Here is a 20,280-nt window from a genome sequence, read left to right as displayed (position 1 = left end):
TTCTGTGTTACATGTTATGAAGGTAAGACATAGAAGAGTTCAGATGATTTCTTCAAAATCACATAGCAAGTCTGCTACTGAATCAGAATTAGACCACTTTTCTTCTAATTCTGTGTCTTATGCTTTAACCTGTAGTCTGTATTTTGCCTTTCAGTAACAGTAAGGAAGGTTTCCAGAACTAAACTTCTCACATTAACCTGTGAAATCCAGTGCCCTCACTGTTGCCTCAAGCCAAAAGCAGTTTTTAAGGAGCTGCTCATCAGCAGCACTTATTTAGAGCATTATGTATCCCTGAGACTTTGCTTCTTAGATGAGTAAAGTTTGCACTTGCCCTGGGAATGTAGCTTTATCCATGGCTCTTAAAGACTGATCTACTTGCAGAGTCCTAGGGTAATACAGAGTGTGGACTTTTGGAGGTCATCTGTTTAATTCTGTCACTCAAAGCAGGGCCAGCTTATGTCAGGTTGCTCAGTGCCTGGCCCAAGACTGGAGATCAAATAATCTATGGACCCTTGTTTCAATGATTGACCACCCTCATAGCAAAAATATTTTTGTCCTAACGTTTGACTGGAATTACTCATCCTGCAGCTTATATCCATTGCCTCTCATTCTATAGCTATGTACCTCTGAGAAGCATCCATCTCCATCTCTTTCTACAGTCTTTCACGAGGAAGCTGGTGAGAGCTATAAGACTTGCCTGTGTTTTTGGTAATGCAGCCCAGTATGTGGCTTGTCTTGCCTGCCAGGCCTTGTGTTCAACTTCTCTACCAGGTACCTCATGGTCCTTTTATGAAAACCTGTTTTCTAGACAAGCAGTGCCCAGCACACACTGTTTCATGGGTTTATTCTCTCCCGGATAAAGAGTTTTCCATTTGCTTTTGCTGACTATCATGATGTTCCAGTCAGCCTATTTTTCCAGCTTGTCGATGTCCCACTGAATGCCTTCGATCCCTGCCCATGAGTGTACCAGCTGCCTGCCCTAATTTGGCATCGTCCTCAAAATGGTTGAGGGTGCATTCTGTCCCCTCAGCCAGGTCATTAATACAGACATTAAACAGTATTGACCTCGATATCAGATGAGAAATGCTGCTAATAGCTGGTTCCCAGTTAAAATTCATACCATAGATACCAACCCCTTGAGCCTAATTAGCCATCCAATTTTCCACTTAACTTGTTGTCATCCATCCAAGCTGTATCTCATCAACTTAGCTATAAAGATGCTGTTGAAAATTGTGTCAAAGGCCTTGCTAAAGTATTCAACATCCACTGCTCCCCCCTCATTCAAAGAGCCAGGCATAACACCATAGAAGACAATCAGGCTGGTTAGGAAGGATTTGCCCTCAGTCAGTCTTTCCTGACTATTACAAATCCCCTCACCTTTTACAAGCCTGTATACTATTTCCAGAAAGATTTGCCCCATAACGAATTCCCACAGCCTTCCAGAGATGACTGAGAGTATCCTTATAACAGGAACAGCAGCTCTAAGCAACCCTGGATGAACATCAGGTCCCATGGATTGGGCCCTGTGGCACATGGCCTGTGAGCACTTGATGGCATTAGTAGCCACTGGTGAAGGTGTAGAAAAGGCTGGCATCAGGCATGGAATCTCCCCGCCATGCCCACTGTTTGCATCACAAGGGCCGGCAGCCGTGTTGCAGCACCTCCTGTGGCTGGATGTCTGCTGGTGCTTCTGCCATGGTATAACATCCCTCAGGTAAGCAGTAAAAAATATAGCAGTAAGTCAACAGCTGTTGCTCATCTGTTTGATTTTGGAAATATTTTGTCCTGATGGCTTGACCATGTCCGTTGAAAAATCACACCAGAAACCCAACAGCCTTCAACTGCCTCCTTAATCTTTACAAGGGAAAACTGCCTGATTCATACTATTACTTCCAGAGAAAAGCAACAGAACTGTACAAAGTTTCAGACGAATTACAGAACCATGAAGAGAGAGAAAAAATTTTAGGCAAATATGTAGTCAATACAACATTTAACTTCCATGGCTTTTCTCTCTTATTTGCTGTCTCGTTCTTTTCTTTTGTGTGCAAACAGAGTCTTACAATGCAGCAAGGTGAGGATTAAGGATAAAGGGTAGTAAGGAGAAAAATGGTACAGGGAAAAGGTGTGGTGGCAGGTGTGAAGGTAAGGTCATAGTCACCAGAAGAACTGACAACACCTCCTGACTGTGTCTGTCTTTCATTCTCTTTTCCCCTCCTTCCTAATATTTTTCTTATTCTTTCAGGTGAGAAATATTTTAACCTTTTTCATCTGGAGAGTAGCAATCTTTGAAGGGTCAAAAGCATATGAACATGATAACTTATTCTCCCAATTTCTAGATGGCTGTAGAAAGTTATTATAATCAGAACAACATCAGAGCTTGGCAGTTGCCCCTTGAGTTATTATGGCCTTTCTCTAGCATTCAGAAGCTATATATTAATGGACTAAAAGTTCAACTAAACATCTGTTCTATGTGCTATGTCACACTATAGGCTGCAAAACCCTTTCATCCTCCTATAATAAATGTCTGATGCATTGTGAAGAAGAAAGTACTAGCAGCATCAAAGTGTTGCTGGACAGAAATGGCTTGAGACAACAAGTCTTTAGCCAAGTGCCGTTTCCTACTCTGCACATACATACATACATACATACATACTCTGCACTCACACATTTCTGTGAACTACAGTTGCATCTGATGAAAATGGGCTTTGTAAACATGTATCCTGCAATACATGTTCCTGAGAGCAGATCAGAGGACATCTCACTGCCTCTGAGTAACTCCTTAAGCAGTAAAGAGGATAGTGGATAAGCCTGTGGGAGACAGAAGCAGAAATTGCTTATTGCAACTTTTGTTATTCCAGGAATGTTATGCAGGTGAGTCAGCAATACAGTACAGTCTAGACCGAGGAAGATTGCAAGGAGATTGAAGAGTTTAAGTACCATGATATCACCTCAATTTATGCACAGATGTCTTTGGTAATTTGTACAAATTTTCTCTGTGTTCACAGATCTGACCAGAAGCATTCAGTAAACATGGTAGATATCTGTTGTTTGCATCGAGTTTTTACTATTTTCTCCAATGTTTTTCTCTTGAAATCAGAGTTTAGTGATGCAGTCATAACTATTAAGGTCTCTGGATCATGTGAAGACTATTTGAACACTGAAAAGATTATTTAACTTCTTAAGAAAAGCCAATGAATTAAAAAAAAGCTGAAGCAAATAATTTCTGCTAGAAAACGGCACAGTTGATTCTAACTGACCTTTACTAGCCAGAAGAGTCATGTATCTGTTTTACAAATATTTCTTGTATCTTACACAAAACAGGAGAGCAGCAGGCAGTGGTCAAAAGCAGCTGCTGAAGCCTTGAGTTATATACACTTTGGCACTGAATGCTCTGGAGGGTTTATCTTTCCTATAGTGCAGGTTGACATGTTTTTTGCTGCAACATGTGAAGAACAAGGTTTGTTGGTTGTGCTGTGCAATGCTGAGCCAGAAAATGAAATAGAAAACATCCTTTGCTTCTGCTATTGTGGTATCCAAGACTGGGAACAGGTTTGCCTATGAGCAGACGGAACTGGTTTTGAGGCAATGACAATCTATATTCTGCCATTTGGGATTTCCTGTGCAGTGTATCAGTGAAACGTGGTCAAAGTCTTTGGTCAGTGAGGAAAGGGAAGCAGTTTAGACACAAGGAAGGTAGATTAGATACTAGCAGCAGTGAAACCACTCAGAGCAAGAGCGATGTCCTGAAATTTTACAGCATGTCAGCTCCTTTCCTGTAAAAGTGTGTGGCTTACTTTTGTAAAGCAAACTGGAAATGCAAGGAACTCCAAAGCTTTCTGTGTTGGAGGCATGTTTTGTCTGTCTCCTCTCCTTGAACAGGCACAGAAATCTTGGTCTTCTGGGAGAGTTCCCAGCCTTAAGCAATGGGCCTTTCCTCTGGGAACTGTCTGAGGTGAACAACTAATCCAAGTAAGGCATAAAAATACCCCTATTTTTATCTGAGTTCAGATGCTGGCATGTGGTTGTCATGGTTGCCAACTCTAGCTTAAAAAAAAATACAGGAAAATCAAGTCTTTCCAACCACATGGAAGAGAAACCAAAGTAGTTTGAGCACTGTGTCTACTAACAACAAGATGCGGGCATCCACTATCCGAGCATTCATGGTAGATATCCTTCTCTGAGCTAACAGACTTGGAAATAACAGATGATTTAAAAAAATACCATTGAATAAACAATTAAATTGCACTTTGAAAACTCATTATGAATGCAGAACAGTGATGAAATTAGATGTGGGGTTTTTTACCTATATACAAACAAGAAATCTCTGGATAAAAGAAATATCGATGACCACTCAGCTGCCAAATAGGACAAATATCTGCACCACAGAACAGTCAAAACACTTGTCTTGTTCAAGTAAGGCCCTCTGCATCTGGCAACAAGATTTCACCTTCCTCTGCAGGATGGAAGAGCTGTCTTGTGGGATATTGTGAGTGGTAGCCCCATACTTTCCCAGAGTGAAGTATGTGGTCTGTGAAGAGACAGCGATGTCCCAAAGAAAGACAGCCGTAGTGCGTAAAGGAGCACAAGCAGAAAAATTAAATTAGAAGTCAAGGTATGAAGTCAGGAATACAACACCGTTGAGGGTGCAAAATCAGGCCCTCAAAAGTCAGGGAATGGAGAAAATTGAGCAGAACAAAGCCAACTCTCTCAGTCTAGGTTTTTCTCAGAGCCAGCTTCCTCCATTTGGGAGACAACGTTTCCAATTTACTAAATGTTGGGAGGATGGAAATGGGGAAAGGGCTGGCACTACAGCCACCAGCAAGCTGCTAGGATTAACCAGATCTGTCTGGCACACTCAGCCTAAAGACTGGGCCCCCCTTAGTTGCCTCAGTCACACTGTTTTGGTGATATTTGTAGGAGAGATGATGAATGGGAAGACCAGGCTGATACTTCTTGTTGGGTCAGTTGCACATTGGACCTAAACGTATTTCATTTGAGCTACAGTGGCTAAAATAGAAATATTTATGGATGTGCTCAGACGCTGGTATTCAGTGTGAGAGCCCTGTGGCACCGGCTGCCTTTTGTACACTGCTGAGAGATGATCACTACCTGAGAGAGCTCACAGTCTGAGCTGCTGTTAAGGTAAAGCTTGTTCTAGGAAACAGCTCTTGCTGTTTTAAATCGAGCCAAGCCAACATCCTTCTAATTACATAGGCCTCTTGTCTCACCTCCTACACCATTACTGGTGACCCTCTGTACTACCCTGCTGATGGGGAGTGTCTAAGGCTTCACTCCCACTCCCTCTATAGTGAAAGCATGGCTTCTTCCTGGGAGGCAGATGTCATTCCCATCTCTAGGTCTTCTCAGAAGTGGATGCAAAGCCAAAAGTATTTAATCTTAGGCAGCTATTGGTTTTTTTCCTCCCTGCCCTTTTACATGCATGTATTCATGCACACATGCATATACAAACACAGCTATGTCTTGGTTTAGACAGGTTTGCTTCATAGTCCATAGCTGAACATAGTTGAATACAGGCTTTAGATGCCTGAACTAAAAATAAGTATTCCCTGTTAACACATCACACACCTACACAAATACAACTGCATGCTAGTTATCACAACAGCAAGTTTTCTAGTTCCTGTTTTTTAGTCATGGCAGCGGACTTCCAGAGAAGACTTCAGTGCATTACACTAACCCATCCCTAGAGGCTGGAGTGGAGAAGAACATCTTTAAAACGTGAAGAGGCACAAAACCAAACTAGATGATGAATCTGAGCCAACAACAGCAACAACAGCAAAATCATTCTTCTCTTTAAAATTAAACTGAGAAATGTATTTGGGAATTAGTGGAAACAACACCAGCTCCAGCTGGTCAGACACGTACTGTAGCAATAATTTGGTCCAGGTTTTTGAATCCCATACAGGAGCATGTAGCACTGCATCCACCTTTAGTATCTCTAGTTCCTCAGAGACTGTCTCTGAAAAATGACGGCCTAGCTGGGCTGCTCACCGCATACCTCAGTAATAGCACGACAAACTAAGAAGTCATGAGCTACAGTAGCTTGCCATACGAACCACTGCAACCACAGCTGCATCACAGTTTTCGTCCATCACACGATTTTTGTTGAAAGAGTTGAGATTTTTGATTTTGTAGACTTCTTCTACAGAAACATGTCATTTAATTGATAAATTCACCAGTTTATTTAGTTTAGGACGCCTCTGTGGTTAGTCCAAGTACAGTTGTACAGAATAAAATATCATTTGCTGGTTATCAAGAGCTCTGAGGTGGTTTGTTTCACAAGCCTTCATGGAGCCTACGCCCATGTGAGAGTATTATCTGGCTTCACAACTATGTATTGCTTCTAATCACCATCTCCAGCTCTATCTGCAAAACCTTGCACATAGCACCCTGCCTTTCCTGCTGTTGCCTGCTCAGTTAATCCTTCTGTCACTCAGATGTACTCTTTGGTGGGCCTACTGTGGTGCATACTGGAAATCTCAGAACTCAGGTGATGTCAAAAAAATACTTAGTTTTCAGATTCCACTGAGATGGCCTCAAGGGAGGAGGAAATAACCCTGTTTGCATTTTAATATGTAATTCATTTGTTCATTAAAGCATTTGACTGATTGTCACTGCAGTGCTGGCACACTGCATTTCCTTGTTCATAGGAGTTAGCAAGAAGCAAACCGACACATTTCTAGTCTTTGCTATGGTACCACTGAATGTTAGTAGCTTTTTCAAGTCCCTATCTGCATCTGTTTCCCCTTTTGAGGAAGGAAAGTCCAGGGCATGTATTTGTTGGCCGGAGCTTGGAACTGAGTAGATTAATGATTTGATTGGCATGTATAAGATCCAATTTTAAAAGTACACAATTAACTTTAGGCACTAATATTCCCATTCAAGTCAGCCATTATTCATTTGCTTAAGTGCTTTGTTGAACTGGGTCCTGAATATGAAGCAGCTCTGTGTTAAAAAATTAATTGTCTCTCTGCCCCAGGAGCTTAGCTGCTTTACTGGTAGAACCAACACAGAGAAATCACGTACGCCGTTTGCAACGAAAATTAATAGTGCCACTGACGTGACTGGTACCTAAGAGAATGCCCATCAAGAGAAGAAGATTTCAAAGCAAAATTGAAATATAATAAACCAAAACCAATGAGCCTCACATCTTGCTGGGGAGCATAGTCGGTTCAGGTCCTGTGAGCTGCCAAAGAATGCGACCCCTGAGAGCAAAATCCTGCAGCTGAGAGAGTCGGGGCCGGGAGCCAACAAGAGGGTGGTGGGATGGAGGGAACAGTGTGAGGAGCATCCTTTCTGCACCTCTCGGCTCCTTGGGTCTGTGCTCAGGCAGCAGAAGGTCGTAGGAAGCCCAGGCAGACAGAGATCTCAGGCGTGGCTCCTTGCCCCTATCCACCCTGCTTGACCCATGCTGCACCCTCTTTGCCCCTCTGCCATGCTGGCAGGGGGAATATGCCCTCCCCATTGAGTACACTGCAGAAATTCAACCAATCTGCACCAAAGATGTGGATGTAAAAGCCACAGCAGGGACATTCAGGGATAGTGCTGCTGCAGGGACAGTGGCAGGGTTCTTTAAGGTTGGGAGCAAACCCTAGCCTACTTGGAGAATACAAAGGCAAGATGCTAAGTAGTGCCTGTTAATTAAGAAATTATTATTTTATGTCACCTGTGCCTGAGGGCTTTGGGAGTTTGGAGATGGTAGATATGTCTGTAACCACATTTGGAAAAGAGTGCATCTTTGATCTTCTGCAGTCAGGAGGCATCAGCCTCTGAACTTAGCTTTTACTTTCTGCATCAGGCTTTTCTTCATTTCCATCCTATTTTCCCATATTCTGTTTCTGGTTTGGATGTAGGGTCCACCTTTTAGGGGGATGTGTAAATAAGTCCATGTGGCAGGATGGTATGAAGGTGTATAAGAGGCTTCCGGGGTTTTTTTTTGTGAGTTCTTGACAAGTTTATCTCTGCTTGTTTGGTCCACAGTGGTCAATTTCAGTGAAAGACTGTTCAGAGACATTGCAAACATCTCTCAGGGCCCTCTGCCCATCTATTCCTTCCTCTCCACAGTGCAGGTATTTACAGTGTAATAGAGAAGATGAACTTCTGTAAAGACTCATTTCTCTGCCTGGATGGCTGAATTGAGTAAACTCAAGGCACACAAAGTGGCTTAAATAATGCAGCTTGCAGCTTTTAAAGAGAGCAGAGAGCATGGCATGTTGTCCTCCCTAGGAGCAAAGTGTGAGTGTCTGGATTACCTGGGATTATCCTGCATTTGAGAGATGATATCTAGGAGTATAGTGTTGTGCAAATCCTCCTCAATATTTATTATCAGGTGCTCTATTCAGTAAAAATTCAGTTTATGCTGGAGTTTTCACACTGCCGGACTGAGACACCTGTGTTTCCTCTGGCACCCTGCATACATCTCCACCTCTTGACTTTCACCCTGTAGATACTCTTGTTCATTCAGAGTGACCTGAAGGATTTTGATGCTGTGCCCAGCTGAGGGATGCAGGCATGTCCCTGCGGCCACACAGCCACCAGTCCTGCCCACAAACACTCGTGGGGCTGCAGGCTGCGTCCACAGCAGCAGCCAAACACTTCCAGCATTCAGATGGGCAGCTGTCCCAAATCTGTCTCTCAGTTTATATTTGTCATCCTTGCCATGAATGTCGGAGGAAGAGCTCAATCCCTTCACTGTATAAATAGGGCGGCAGAGCTATCCATGGGAAACACCTCCAAAAGCTCCCTTTCTGTGGACTGTTTTGTCTCTGAAAGCCTCTGCAGAATTTCAGGAGAGCTTTTTGTGCTTGGGATCAAGAAAAAAACCTGCAAATAGTGACTCTTTCTGCTGAGCAGGGGCAGAGTGAGCTGTCACAGCTGCCTCCCTTGCAGCATCCCTTGAGGCAGAGGTACATACTCCTGTGTCTGTGGGATCCTCCCAGACAAAGCCTGGATGGGTCTGACACTGTGAGGTCTGAAAGACATGAAGAATTTAGGAGAGCAAATTATATAGTCCACCTGAGCATTTTATTCCAGCTCTGCAGGAGTTCATAGAATCATTTCAGTTGGAAGAGACTCTCAGGATCATCAACTCCAACCATAACCTAACCTAACTCTAGCACTAAACCATGTCCCTAAGAACCTTGTCTAAACGCTTTTTAAACACCTCCAGGGATGGTGACTCCACGACTTTCCTGGGCAGCCTGTTCCAATGCTTCACAACCCTTTCTGTGAAGAAATGTTTGCTAATATCCAACCTAAACCTCCCCTGGTGCAACTTGAGGCTGTTTCCTCTTGTCCTATCACTTGCTACTTGTGAGAAGAGACCAACACCCTCCACGCTACAACCTCTTTTCAAGTAGTTGTAGACAGCAATAAGGTCTCCCCTCAGACTCCATGACACAGCATTTTGTGCAAAACAGTGGATTTTTCTGTGAAATATTTTTGCAGGAAGATACCGGTTTGAGATGTGACCTTATCTACAGAGTGTGAAGACAGATCTCAGTAAGATGGTTTCCAAACCGCTTGATGAAAACAAGCAGTCCCTCAGTGAAAACAGACATTTCAAGAGGTGGGTGAAGTCTGAGAAGAGTCCCTTATTATTGTGTCTTCTAGAGCAAGCAGAAAGCAAACAAATTTTAGTGTATTTAATATAAGAAGGTTATGAGATGGACATTTTCTGGTGTCCTGTAGGTCTGAAGCACTTCCCAGCCCACTCAAAACTCACCAGGAAAAACCAATTTCTTTCTGAGATTTTTGACAACTTCCTTTTTCTTGTTAGGCTAAAATAAATGCAAGACAAGGTTGTTCCCTATGTGTTTTGGTGCACGCACTTCTTAGTCAAGTCACACTATGAAAAGTGCAGAAAAAGTGAATTCAATAAACTATTTTGGGGAGTTAATCTAAACCTTTCATTGGTTGAAAATGGGATAAAGCTGGTGTTACATAAAAAGGCTTTATTCAGTTATTTTATAATAATTTCATATAACAAGAAAAAACGGACATGGGAGGTGGAAAGAAATGCAAAAAGAGCAAGGTGAAGTTTGAATTTAGGTTTTAACACTCTCATCCTGCCTTGCCCATTTTCATGTAAGCAGAACAGTGGCCCAGGCTTTGGTCCTTCACCTGACACTGTAATTCTGCAGTTTTCAGACATCGCCTGTGCCTCCAAGGACTGATAAGAGACAGAAAGATGTCACAAGTTTCACTTCTGCAACGACCAAGAAAGAACTGGACTGGCAGACAGGGGAGGTAGGGAGGGGGCTGCTAGTGGGTCCGTGGTCAAGGACCCACAACCATCTTGTAGTGCCTGCAGCTGATTCGTGGTGAGACTGTGGGTAAGTGGCTTGTACTCCCTTGGTCTCACTGCAGCTGGCAGAATCTTTCTGGGTGATTCAAAATGGCTTCCACCCTCTGTGTTTTTGGGCAGAGATGGGGAGGGAGCACGTATAGAATCACAGACTAAAATATTTACTGACAGAAAATGTGTGAGGTCAGGTGATATTCTACTTTAGCTGATTGCAAAGAAGGAAAAATACAGGTTTTATTTATGTACTTTCTGAACACTGTGAACTTCCTGATGACTAAAGACAACCAGAAAATATGGCCAAAATGCCTTTTAAGATTCTTGAAAACAGCCTTCATCTTACCAATGTTCTTAAGTGACACCTATTGTTATCTTAATATTTCAGGCATGTTTTGAAAATTAAGTTATAAGTCCTTCATGTGAAGCGTAACTAAAACAGCTGTTCCTACAAAGACACATCTTTAGAAATTTTTACATTTTTGTACCAGTTTATTTCATAATTAGGCCCCACAGGGAAACTTTCATTTTGAACAGAAATGCACAGGTCTGAAGAATCAAGAACCTTTGTATAAAGAGAATGGTGAAAAAAATATACCTTATTAATACACCACTGCATTGTTGCTTCCTGATGACATATCTTTATGGTTTTTGATTTTTATTGTTTTAATTTTCAGATTTCTTCATTCCATGAATATAAACTTCATAAGCATCAACATGTTCCATGTTTAGAGGACATAAGTAATTTGAAGGCAAGTGGTCAAATAACAACATATCCTTCTATTAATGAGTTGATAAAACCTGTAATACACAAATGTTACACATTTTGACTTGATGCACAGAAATGTCCAGACACCATTATTTCCTAAGGGCTGGTGAACTTGAGCAAGAGCAAGAATGCAGGTGAAAGACTCCCTGGCTGGTGACAAAACCAGAACTAACCTGAGATATACAGGGTCCTTAACCAGATATAGTGTTTGTTATATCAGGTACTTTACACACGTAAGGAAAAATCCAGTTCCTCCTCTAAAGGCTTTACAGTTTAGACACAAGAACAGTTTAGACACAAGAACAGCTGAGACCAGAGTTGCTGCTATTGGTAAAAGCAAACAAGAGGACTATTTTTCTGCTCAGCTGGCTCTTCCACTGATTCCTATGTATAACTACAGTAAGGAATGGCTTGTATGCTGAACACATGAACACACACATGCACACATACTTCCTCCATTGTCTTGCTTGCAAAAAAAAATGCAAATAACTGGTGCAAGAAGGATTTGATTCATTATTTTCTGACAGGAATAAAACCAAACAGCATAGTTAGCATTAGGAACGCCTATGGATAGGTATTGAGACATGCAAAGCTTATAGCAAGACTCACGCTTGTTCTCCCATCTTGCCAACCCTGTGACTTCTCCTTGTGCCTCACTCTTGCCCAGCCTCACACAGTGCTAACCCTTTTCCTGTGACAGATGCATGTGCAGAAGCTGGCAAGAAAGTTGGAAGAAAAAGAAAAGGAACTTTTAAAGGTAACAAAATTCCATTCTGAAGAAAGAAATAGGCATAAGATGTGAAGAAACAGTGTGAGTCAACCATAAGATTATTAAAAATAGATTGAAAGTTTGGACTTGCCCCAGAGCAATTAAGACTGTGTCAAAGTAGCTCTGTGATATCTAACTCTGCCCACATGCAGGCCCACCAAAGATTTTGCTGGCTATCATTGGCATGACAAAACTCCCCTGTCCTTGCTGTCTCTGAGTGCAAGGATGGCCTGAGAGCAGGCTTTTGGGTGAGTCAGAGAGAGTGTGAGTTTGTGGCTTACTGAGTCTTAATGGTCTCTTCTGATTCTGCCCAAAGTGGATCACAAATTATTTACTCCTGAGGCGTGCAGTTATCCATGAAGAGATGTACATGGTCCAACTTGCTTTCACAAATATCAGCTGGTTACTGACCAATTATCAACTGTACATTTTCCTAATCTCCTATTTTGTGGGAATAATAATTACCTCGTGCCAACAGGCTTTCTTCTTCTATTATACCACAGGACCAAATAGAAGCATTTGGGTAGCTGATGCATTGGTTTGTCCCTCCAGTGGAAGGGGCCTCTGGTTTCTATATGCTCAAGTGGGATTTAAATAAGCCTTTTGGAAATAAAATCTTCCATGTCCCATCAATCATCATAAGACTTTGAAAAAGCACAGTGCTAAACAAAATAGATTGTTTTGACTTAAAAATTCCTTTTCCTGCCTCCCCTCCTGGTCTGGCTGATCATTTCATTTGTTCAGTATGAATAAAGGATATTATTTTTTTCCCAGCAAAACAATTAAATGCAAGCACTTGTCATAACAGTCTCCAGTAAAGTTTTGAAACACTAAGTATGTCTGTGATTTCATGATAAGCCACAGAAATTGACACTTTTATTTAGGAGAGATCTCCATAAACCAAGCCAACTTGTTAATGAGTCAGTAGAGTCATGGAATCACAAAATAGTTCAGGTGGGAAGGGACTATGGGGGGGTGTCTCTGGTCCAACCTGCTGCTCAAAGCTCAGGGCAGGGTGCTCAGGGCTGTAACCAGACAGGCTGTAAAACCTCCAGGGATGGAGCTCGCAGAGTCATGGGCACCTGCACAGCCACCCTGGGGCCTCCTTGGAACTCGCTGCAGTTCACTCACATCCAGCATGTACTGGGGAGGATGCAGTGTCCACACATGGTCTAATGAGTGCCAAGTAGAGGGAGATAACCACTTTCCCTGACCTACGGGCCGTGTTCCTGGACTTAGGGTGGGGTGCTACTGGCCTCCATCATTGCCAGGGCACGGTGAGGGCTCAAGCTTGGTTCCTGTCCCACCACCCCCAGGCCTTTCCCGCACTGCCCAACTCCTGAGGATGATTTCCTGTTCAGGGCATTCTGTATTCCACAAGCTACTGAGCCTCCCACCCATGTGTTTGCAGTGGTGGAAGGGCTGGGGGGGTTGGCTGATGCAGGGCATCCTGCCAGAGTCCGTGACTGCACATCACCCCCTCTGCGTTAGCTTGTAAAACTGTGACTAAGCGGAGCTGCAGGTGACTGTGCTCATCAGTGATCCCCAGTGAGCTGCCTGTCAGACCCATCTGACAAAGAACACTGTCACTACAGGCACTAGTTTCTGCTGACAACAACAAAAAAAAGCCATTCTGGTGGACACAAGCGTCTTGCTTGTGTACATCCTCTGGGTCTGATAAAATAGCTATAATAATCCTCAAAGTATTTATCTCAGCGTGGACTCCAGCTTCAGCTTCTGTCTTATATTCCACTGCTTATTTTTACCAAAAAGACAGGAATTTCGTTTCTGTAAAATTTCCTTTCACTGTGGATATCAACCACAATTTCTGGGGCTAGAAAGACTGTCAAACACACAGTGTGATCACATAATCCTCACTTCTGATAAATGTCTGATGGATAGAAAGTGCTGGTTTTAGCTTTTTATTAGTCTCTTTACATTGAAAGTTTAACTGATACTACTGTTTTAATAATAATACTTTTCCTCTAACAAGTTATATTTGATTTTGTTGATTTTTAGGAAAAAAGTGAAATATTAGAAGAAAGAGTATTAGTCATACAACAGGACAAAATTTTAGAGGTATGACATCCTGTTGCATACCACAGTACACTTTCTTGCTTTGTTTAGACCAGCGCCATTCTATAACAGGTTTACAAATGTAATTACAGGGATGACAGCAAAGCGATAGAGTAAAGTATAATACAGGTAAAAGTGTGTGGAGTAGGTTTGACAGTGGTCTCAGGAACACGAAAATAACACAACACTGAGAAGTTTTGAGTTATGAATTTTGCAGACCTTAGTCTGCAAACCAGCAAGCACACCTTTAAAATGAGTAACCTTGTATTATTTGGAACATAAGTCATCCAGAAAGTTATTGCAATATAAAACTAAAACTAGGAAGGCAGATTCCTGTAGATTTCTATCAGAGCCAATTTGAGACAGCAGAATATAATATCTGCAAGTGCAGCACTGGTGCTGATCTCAGGCTAATAAGCTCTGACTTGACTTCCATTGCACACCAGACTGATGGACTAATATTGAGATTGTTTGCTTTTCTTTTCAACTTTAAAGGACATGCAGATAAAAATAAGACACTTAGAAGCTCAGCTCAAGAACCGTGAACTAATTGGCTTGTAAGTATTAGCAATACCCTCTATTCTGGGTTTCTTATTATAACCTATCCACAATATTTCCATGTCAGTCATACCTGAAGCGTGTGCAATTAATCGTAAGTTAACACGGTTTATGTGGCATCAAACAAGCACCTCATATTTATGTAGAACAGTTTCCTTCTCTGTCACGCCATCACCAAACCACAGAAATGCATATGAAATTTAGATTTGGAAAGTCTCATCTCACTCTCAGCAGATTCCAAGAGCAGCTTATCTTTTCTCAGAAGACTAAAGTTGTGGGGCATATCCTGGATATTAATTTAAATTATCTTTCTTAATAATCTGCACCAGGATCATGTTATTACTTTGCAGAATTACAAGCAAAAGCAGCAACTTGAACAGCAGCAGCAAAGCCTGCAGCTACACAGTTATTTTCAGAACAAGTGCTCTCTGCTCTTGGCCAGAGTTCAAGTGACATTAAAACTATGCCCCCCCAGCTCCCATCTCACTGCTGGATTGTAGTTTCCTTTAAGAAACAAGGTTACATAGAATCTCTGAATTTTAAACCACCACATCTAAGTACAGAGCCGAGCCCATGTGTGTCTAAGCACCAGACTTCTTATTCTCTTCCCTTTCTCAACTGCTCCACAATGCAGAAATCCTATAACTTCAGTAAACAAAGGGTTAAGTACCCTTTCTTGTAACCACTCGCAAATTAAGCACTAACTATGAAGTGGCTGTAAGTACGAGCCCTGTTTAAAAACTCTTCTTTCAGTTCTGTGAAGCAATTTGAGATTCAGTTTTCTGCTCTCTTGTGTTCTGGAGAGGAGAGCTGTGTAATGACATTATGTAAGCACTGCATGAACTAACTGTAGCAACAGAGGCTGAAATGAAATATGAAGTTTAAAATAACAGGAACTTTGGAGGAAATCTGCTGTTTGCAATAGTAGAGCTATGCCCACACTTGAGGGGCACTACAGATCCTCTATTTTATTTCCTGTAAGTGTCTCCATATGTCAAAGTTGGAGGACATCATAGCAGACAATACCAGACCCTTTTTTCCTATTTGCTGCCATGGTAGCACATTTGATGGGAGAAACCCAGCAATACTAATGTTTTCCTGCAATAAAATTATCTATATAGTGTTAGCTCTGTGTTGTTGTATGTTCTCTTCCCATTGTGTGGCTACTTCAGGATTTCCTAGTTTTGCATGTTATCTAAGACTGGGTGAACCCATGAATTCAGTTGTTCCATGTAGTAATTCCTATGAAGGTGCATCAAGTAAAGGGGCTCCTAATCTACATGCTCACAAACACATGAAAAGGTACAATATCCTACTAGAAGAAGTTTGAGGCTCTCTGTAAATGGTTGTGTAACATGCAGCAAGGAAATGTATAGCAAACCAACCCTGAAATGATCATGAGCACAACTAGGTAGATGGAAATAACTATTTCTCTTTCTGTTTACAGAAAAATGTCGAAGAAATTGTGGAACCAGATAGAACCCTTGGGAGAAGGAAGCAGGTAAAAGAGAAAGGAAGATTAAAAAGAATATACAAGATTAAAGGCATATGCTTTGGTGGAGGGGGGAGTTTGAGCAGCACGGCAATAAAAGCTGTCAAGAAACAAAATCCTGATATCAGCCTGTTAACACAGTCAAGTGATATGAGTGCTCAGCCTGGAAATTCAGTGGGTGACTCTCCTTGTCCCTGCTGTCCTCTGGAAGGCTGACTCCATCCTGGGAATCCTTACTGGTTCTCCATTGCCTAGGTGGCTATGGGAGACAGATGCCTTTTGGAAGCTGACCATCCCCAGACACCATGCTCTTGAGGTCCTTGCTCATGCCTAGTCAAAGCAGAAGTCCAAAATGAAACATTGCAACATGTACTTTTAGAAAGAAGAAACCCAAACGTGCTCAACCTAGGAATGTGAAATTTAAGATGGAGAGAAATGGGAGGGAGCAACTGAGTATTTCTTAAAAAGTTCTCAAAAGAATTGCTTTGCTTTGCCTTCAATCTAGTCTGTATCCTCCATGGTGTTGCTGTGCAACACTTTTTAATGCAATCACCTTTCTAATGAAAAGCGGTAAGAAACATCTGTTAGGTTGCTGCTCCTTCTCATGCTGTTGCTTAATTGTCTTCATTAATGAGCACTGCTTGCAATAAGCCAAATCAGCTGCAATCTCTGTTGGTGTTTCTTTTTGCTCCACAGTCAACAGGAGAAGGTCGACAGCTGCTGCAGCTCTTCCTCTCAGAAGGTAGCCATGGTGAAACCAGTAAAAGAGAACTGCACTGCTCCCCTTATACCTCCACTTGCAGGGCCTCCTCCATCTCTCTTTGTTCCAAGCTGGAAACGTCCTCTTTTTTCATCATACGTGACTCATCTTTGAGGTTTTCAGCCTCAGTGGTTCCTTATATCACACAGCCACTGTGTCTCAGGCTCACAACTTTTTGCTCAATTTTCTGGTTTGCAAGCCATTTTTAATTCTTCAATATTTGTCATCCAAGAAGTGAGAAAGCATCCTTTCTAAGTGATTCATGTATTTTCTTTTTCTTCCTAGACCTGGAAATCAATGATCCCCTACCTAAAAAAATTCCGTTTCTATCTTGGGTAGGTAAAATGTTCTCATGGCATACATACTTGGTCAGTTACACCTGGAGCATGATGAAGTCAAGATTATTCTGGCTAATGCTAGAATATCATGGGAGACATAGTGTAAGCAAGGAGGAGAAATGTGCTGCATGTGTAGAGCTGTGTATGTGCAAACTTAGTGGAGCAGCAGATTGAAGTAAGCAGGGTACAAACTCTCTTCTGGACCTTGGGTACGTTCACTGAGCACCAGGGCAAGTGATGCTGTTTTTCTCTTTTCTTAGTCTTGGCTGAAGATAGTTTGAAGAAAAGAAGATGTTTATGGATGAATTCTTCAGTTAGACACTTTGCGGTCAGGTTGCAACTGCTGCTGAAGCTATTTATCGTTTTAAAGGAAAACAACCTTCACTTTGCTTCTGTATGGTCGGAAGCTTTGGGATGGATCTTGCAGTTGTCCAGGTGTCTAGTGGACATTGTCTACCTGGATTTCTCTAAGGCTTTTGATAAGGTTTCCCACACCCTCCTCCTAGAGAAACTGATGTGTTATTGTCTAGGCAAGTGGTCTGTGCAGTGGGCAACAGGCTGACAAGCTGACAAGAGTGCACCCAGAGGGTAGTGGTAACTCGCTCCTTTTCAAACTGGCAACCTGTCACAAGCAGGGTGCCCCACCGATCGATATTGGGCCCAACATTGTTTAACATCTTCATAAGTGAGCTGGCTGATGGGATCAAGTGTATCCTGATGAAGTTTGCCAATGACATCAAACTGAGTAGGGAATTGGATGCTTCAGAAGGGAGAGCCACCCTGCAGGAAGACCTGGGTAGGATGGAAGAGTGAGCTAACAAGGACCTTATGAAGTTCAGCAAGGACAAGTGCAAGGTCTTGCACCTGGAAAAATGTAATCCAAGGGCACAGCACAGGCTGGAATCTACCCAGCTGGGGAGCAGCTCTGTGGAAAGGGACCTGGTGGACAACAAGCTCAATATGAGTGACCAGTATGCTGCTGTGGTAAAGGTGGCCAAGAGGATGCCAGTCTACATCAACAAGAGCATCACCAGCAGAGACAAATAAGTCATTATCCTGCCCTACTCAGCGCTTGCCAGGCCACACCTGGAATATTGTTTTCAGTTTTGGTCCCCACTGTACAAAAAGGTGTGGACAGGCTGGAGACAGTCCAAAGAAGGGCCACAAAGATGAGCAAAGAACTGGGAAACTGCCATAGCAGGGAAGACTGAGAGAACTGGGCTTGTTCAGCCTTGAGAAAAGAAGGCTTAGGGGACACTTTATCACCATGTTCCAGTATTTAAAGGGTGGCTACAAAGAAGATGGAGACTCCCTTTTTACAAGGAGTCACATGGAAATGACAAGGCGTGATGTGTACAAGCTATTCCTGGGGAGATTCCAATTGGACACAAGAGGAAAATTTTTCACTATGAGAACAATCAGCCATTGAAATAATCTCCCCAGGGAAGTGGTGGATTCCCCAACATCGGACACTTTAAAGATTCAGCTGGACAGGGTGCTGGGCCATCTTGTCTAGACTGTACTTTTGCCAAAAAAGGTTGGACCAAATGATCCTTGAGGTCCCTTCCAACCTGGTATTCTATGATTTTAAAATGGATCAATTGTTATTTCCCCTCCTGAGGACAGAGAAGTATTTTGTACTGTTGCACAACCAAACACAATTAGCAAGTGGTTATGGCTTGTTTCATTTGTGGAGTTTCATTTCCAAATAAATCAGTGCATTTTAATGTCAGGAAATTGTTCCTGCTAACACAGGGCATTCACCTGTGGGGATAATTTTCCAAAAAGAGCAGGGTTTGTCTGAACAAAATAATGGAGAAGTGGTATTGGCTGAGAGCATGGTTGAGCTCACAATGAACGAACGCTACACGCTCCATACATGACCTCAGGTAAATTTATTCCCTCCAGGCTTCAGTTGCCTACTTGTAAAATGACAGTAGTATTTATTTTCTCCGCTTTATGTCCTTCTCATGTGTTCACATCAGGAAACCTTTGGTGGCAAGAGCCATCGTTTAGCATTAAGTACTTCACAATGTCAGTCTTTATGGTAATACTGCGAGCAACAGGAAGGAAAGATCCTGTTTTGACCAGGGCAATGAAATACAAATTAGATGCTCCAATAATTTTTAATATTAATAGAGCTGTTTTACAGTGTCTTTCTCTCATGTTGCAGGAACTTTTTGTGGCTGTTTGGCAAGATTGTACTGCATTCTGGCTGCTCGTGCATAACACTGGCCTTCTTTCAAAAGTGTGGTGGTACCTGGGTATACTGGCTACTGAACAGAATCTCCCAGCAGTACTATGGATCTTGGGCATGGCCACATTAACCCCAGAAGTTTTTAAAGACTCCAGACTGGATTTCTGTAGGGCTACTGTATTGATTCTGGGAAGACCCTGCACTTTAAAATAAAGCATTAACAAATGCTAAAAGCACACAATAATGTCTGTCTTTCCTATGAGAAATGCATCAGCTCTTCAGAAAAATAAAATAAAGCCCATGTATCTCACCAAGAAGGAGTATGCATATATGCATTCAGTTGTTTGCTGTTGGAGGTGGGTCTGAGATGCAAAAGTTGCTTCAATGTCCATATTCCCAAATCCCTGAATGTCCTGCCCTCATCAGTGTGGACATGAGAGTGGGAAATCTGTAATTAAATCTAAATAGGATCTTCTGTTAAGGCAAATTGAAACGACCCCATTATCAGCAGAGCAGTGATAACTGATGGGAGCCGAAGCCTTGTCTTAAAAAATGCATCTTGGCAGATTCAGGACCAGTCAGCTCCATGGATTAATATGTCAGTCACACACCTTGCTGCCTAATGACACAAGTCCTGCAATAGCCTCTCTCATACATCCCCTGATGAAGAAAATGGGGTTGCCACTTTTGCTCACAGTGCAGGGACTATCTGCAGGCTGTGCCAAGCCCTGGTGTACCCTGGAGGAACCCGCCTTGCACATATTATGTGTGTGACAGGGCTGCAGATTTCAAATGCCCTGTGTAGGCAGAGGTCAACAGTATAACTTCTGTGTGTCTCACTGAGCTGTCAGGCCTCCCTCATCCACTGCAGCATGCAAGAGACCTTGATCAAGCTCTCACTAGTCCCACAGGACAGCTCTTTGTGGATGCTTAAAAAGACTTCAGTGCAACCTGCCTTCTGGGCTTGGCCCTAAGATCCCTCTGTGTCCTCATTTTCTACCCT

The 20,280-nt window shown here is 42.5% G+C and overlaps 1 protein-coding gene across 2 annotated transcripts; it reads left to right on the top strand.

Annotated features, from left to right (window-relative positions):
• Nucleotides 1-1,270: 1,270 nt before the first annotated feature.
• LOC110357134 (uncharacterized) lies at nt 1,271-19,505 on the top strand. Of its 2 annotated transcripts, XM_021284224.2 has the most exons (11): nt 1,271-1,714; nt 9,466-9,586; nt 10,161-10,266; nt 10,996-11,070; nt 11,788-11,844; nt 13,876-13,935; nt 14,428-14,489; nt 15,938-15,991; nt 16,679-16,724; nt 17,028-17,077; nt 19,254-19,505. In XM_021284224.2, the coding sequence occupies exons 2-11, from the start codon at nt 9,525-9,527 to the stop codon at nt 19,405-19,407; spliced, it is 726 nt and encodes a 241-aa protein (XP_021139899.1). In that variant the 5' UTR covers nt 1,271-1,714; nt 9,466-9,524; the 3' UTR covers nt 19,408-19,505. The 2 variants fall into 2 exon arrangements, with proteins under 2 accessions (XP_021139899.1, XP_021139902.1); XM_021284227.2 differs by lacking the exons at nt 16,679-16,724; nt 17,028-17,077 and having other exon boundaries at nt 1,275-1,714.
• Nucleotides 19,506-20,280: the final 775 nt, after the last annotated feature.

The sequence above is a fragment of the Columba livia genome, chromosome 2, assembly GCF_036013475.1.
Source record: "Columba livia isolate bColLiv1 breed racing homer chromosome 2, bColLiv1.pat.W.v2, whole genome shotgun sequence".
NCBI classification, from domain to species: Eukaryota; Metazoa; Chordata; class Aves; order Columbiformes; family Columbidae; genus Columba; species Columba livia.
Note: the sequence above shows the minus strand (reverse complement) of the source record. Positions and strands in the feature narration are given on the sequence as shown.

What these genes read in the sequence shown, in the direction of transcription:
- LOC110357134 (XM_021284224.2), top strand. Translation starts at nt 9,525, where the DNA reads ATGGTTTCCAAACCGCTTGATGAAAACAAGCAGTCCCTCAGTGAAAAC. An exon ending in GAAAACAGACATTTCAAGAG is followed by an intron (nt 9,587 to 10,160) that starts GTGGGTGAAGTC and finishes GTAATTCTGCAG; the next exon opens with TTTTCAGACATCGCCTGTGC. An exon ending in CCCTTGGGAGAAGGAAGCAG is followed by an intron (nt 15,992 to 16,678) that starts GTAAAAGAGAAA and finishes TTTGCTCCACAG; the next exon opens with TCAACAGGAGAAGGTCGACA.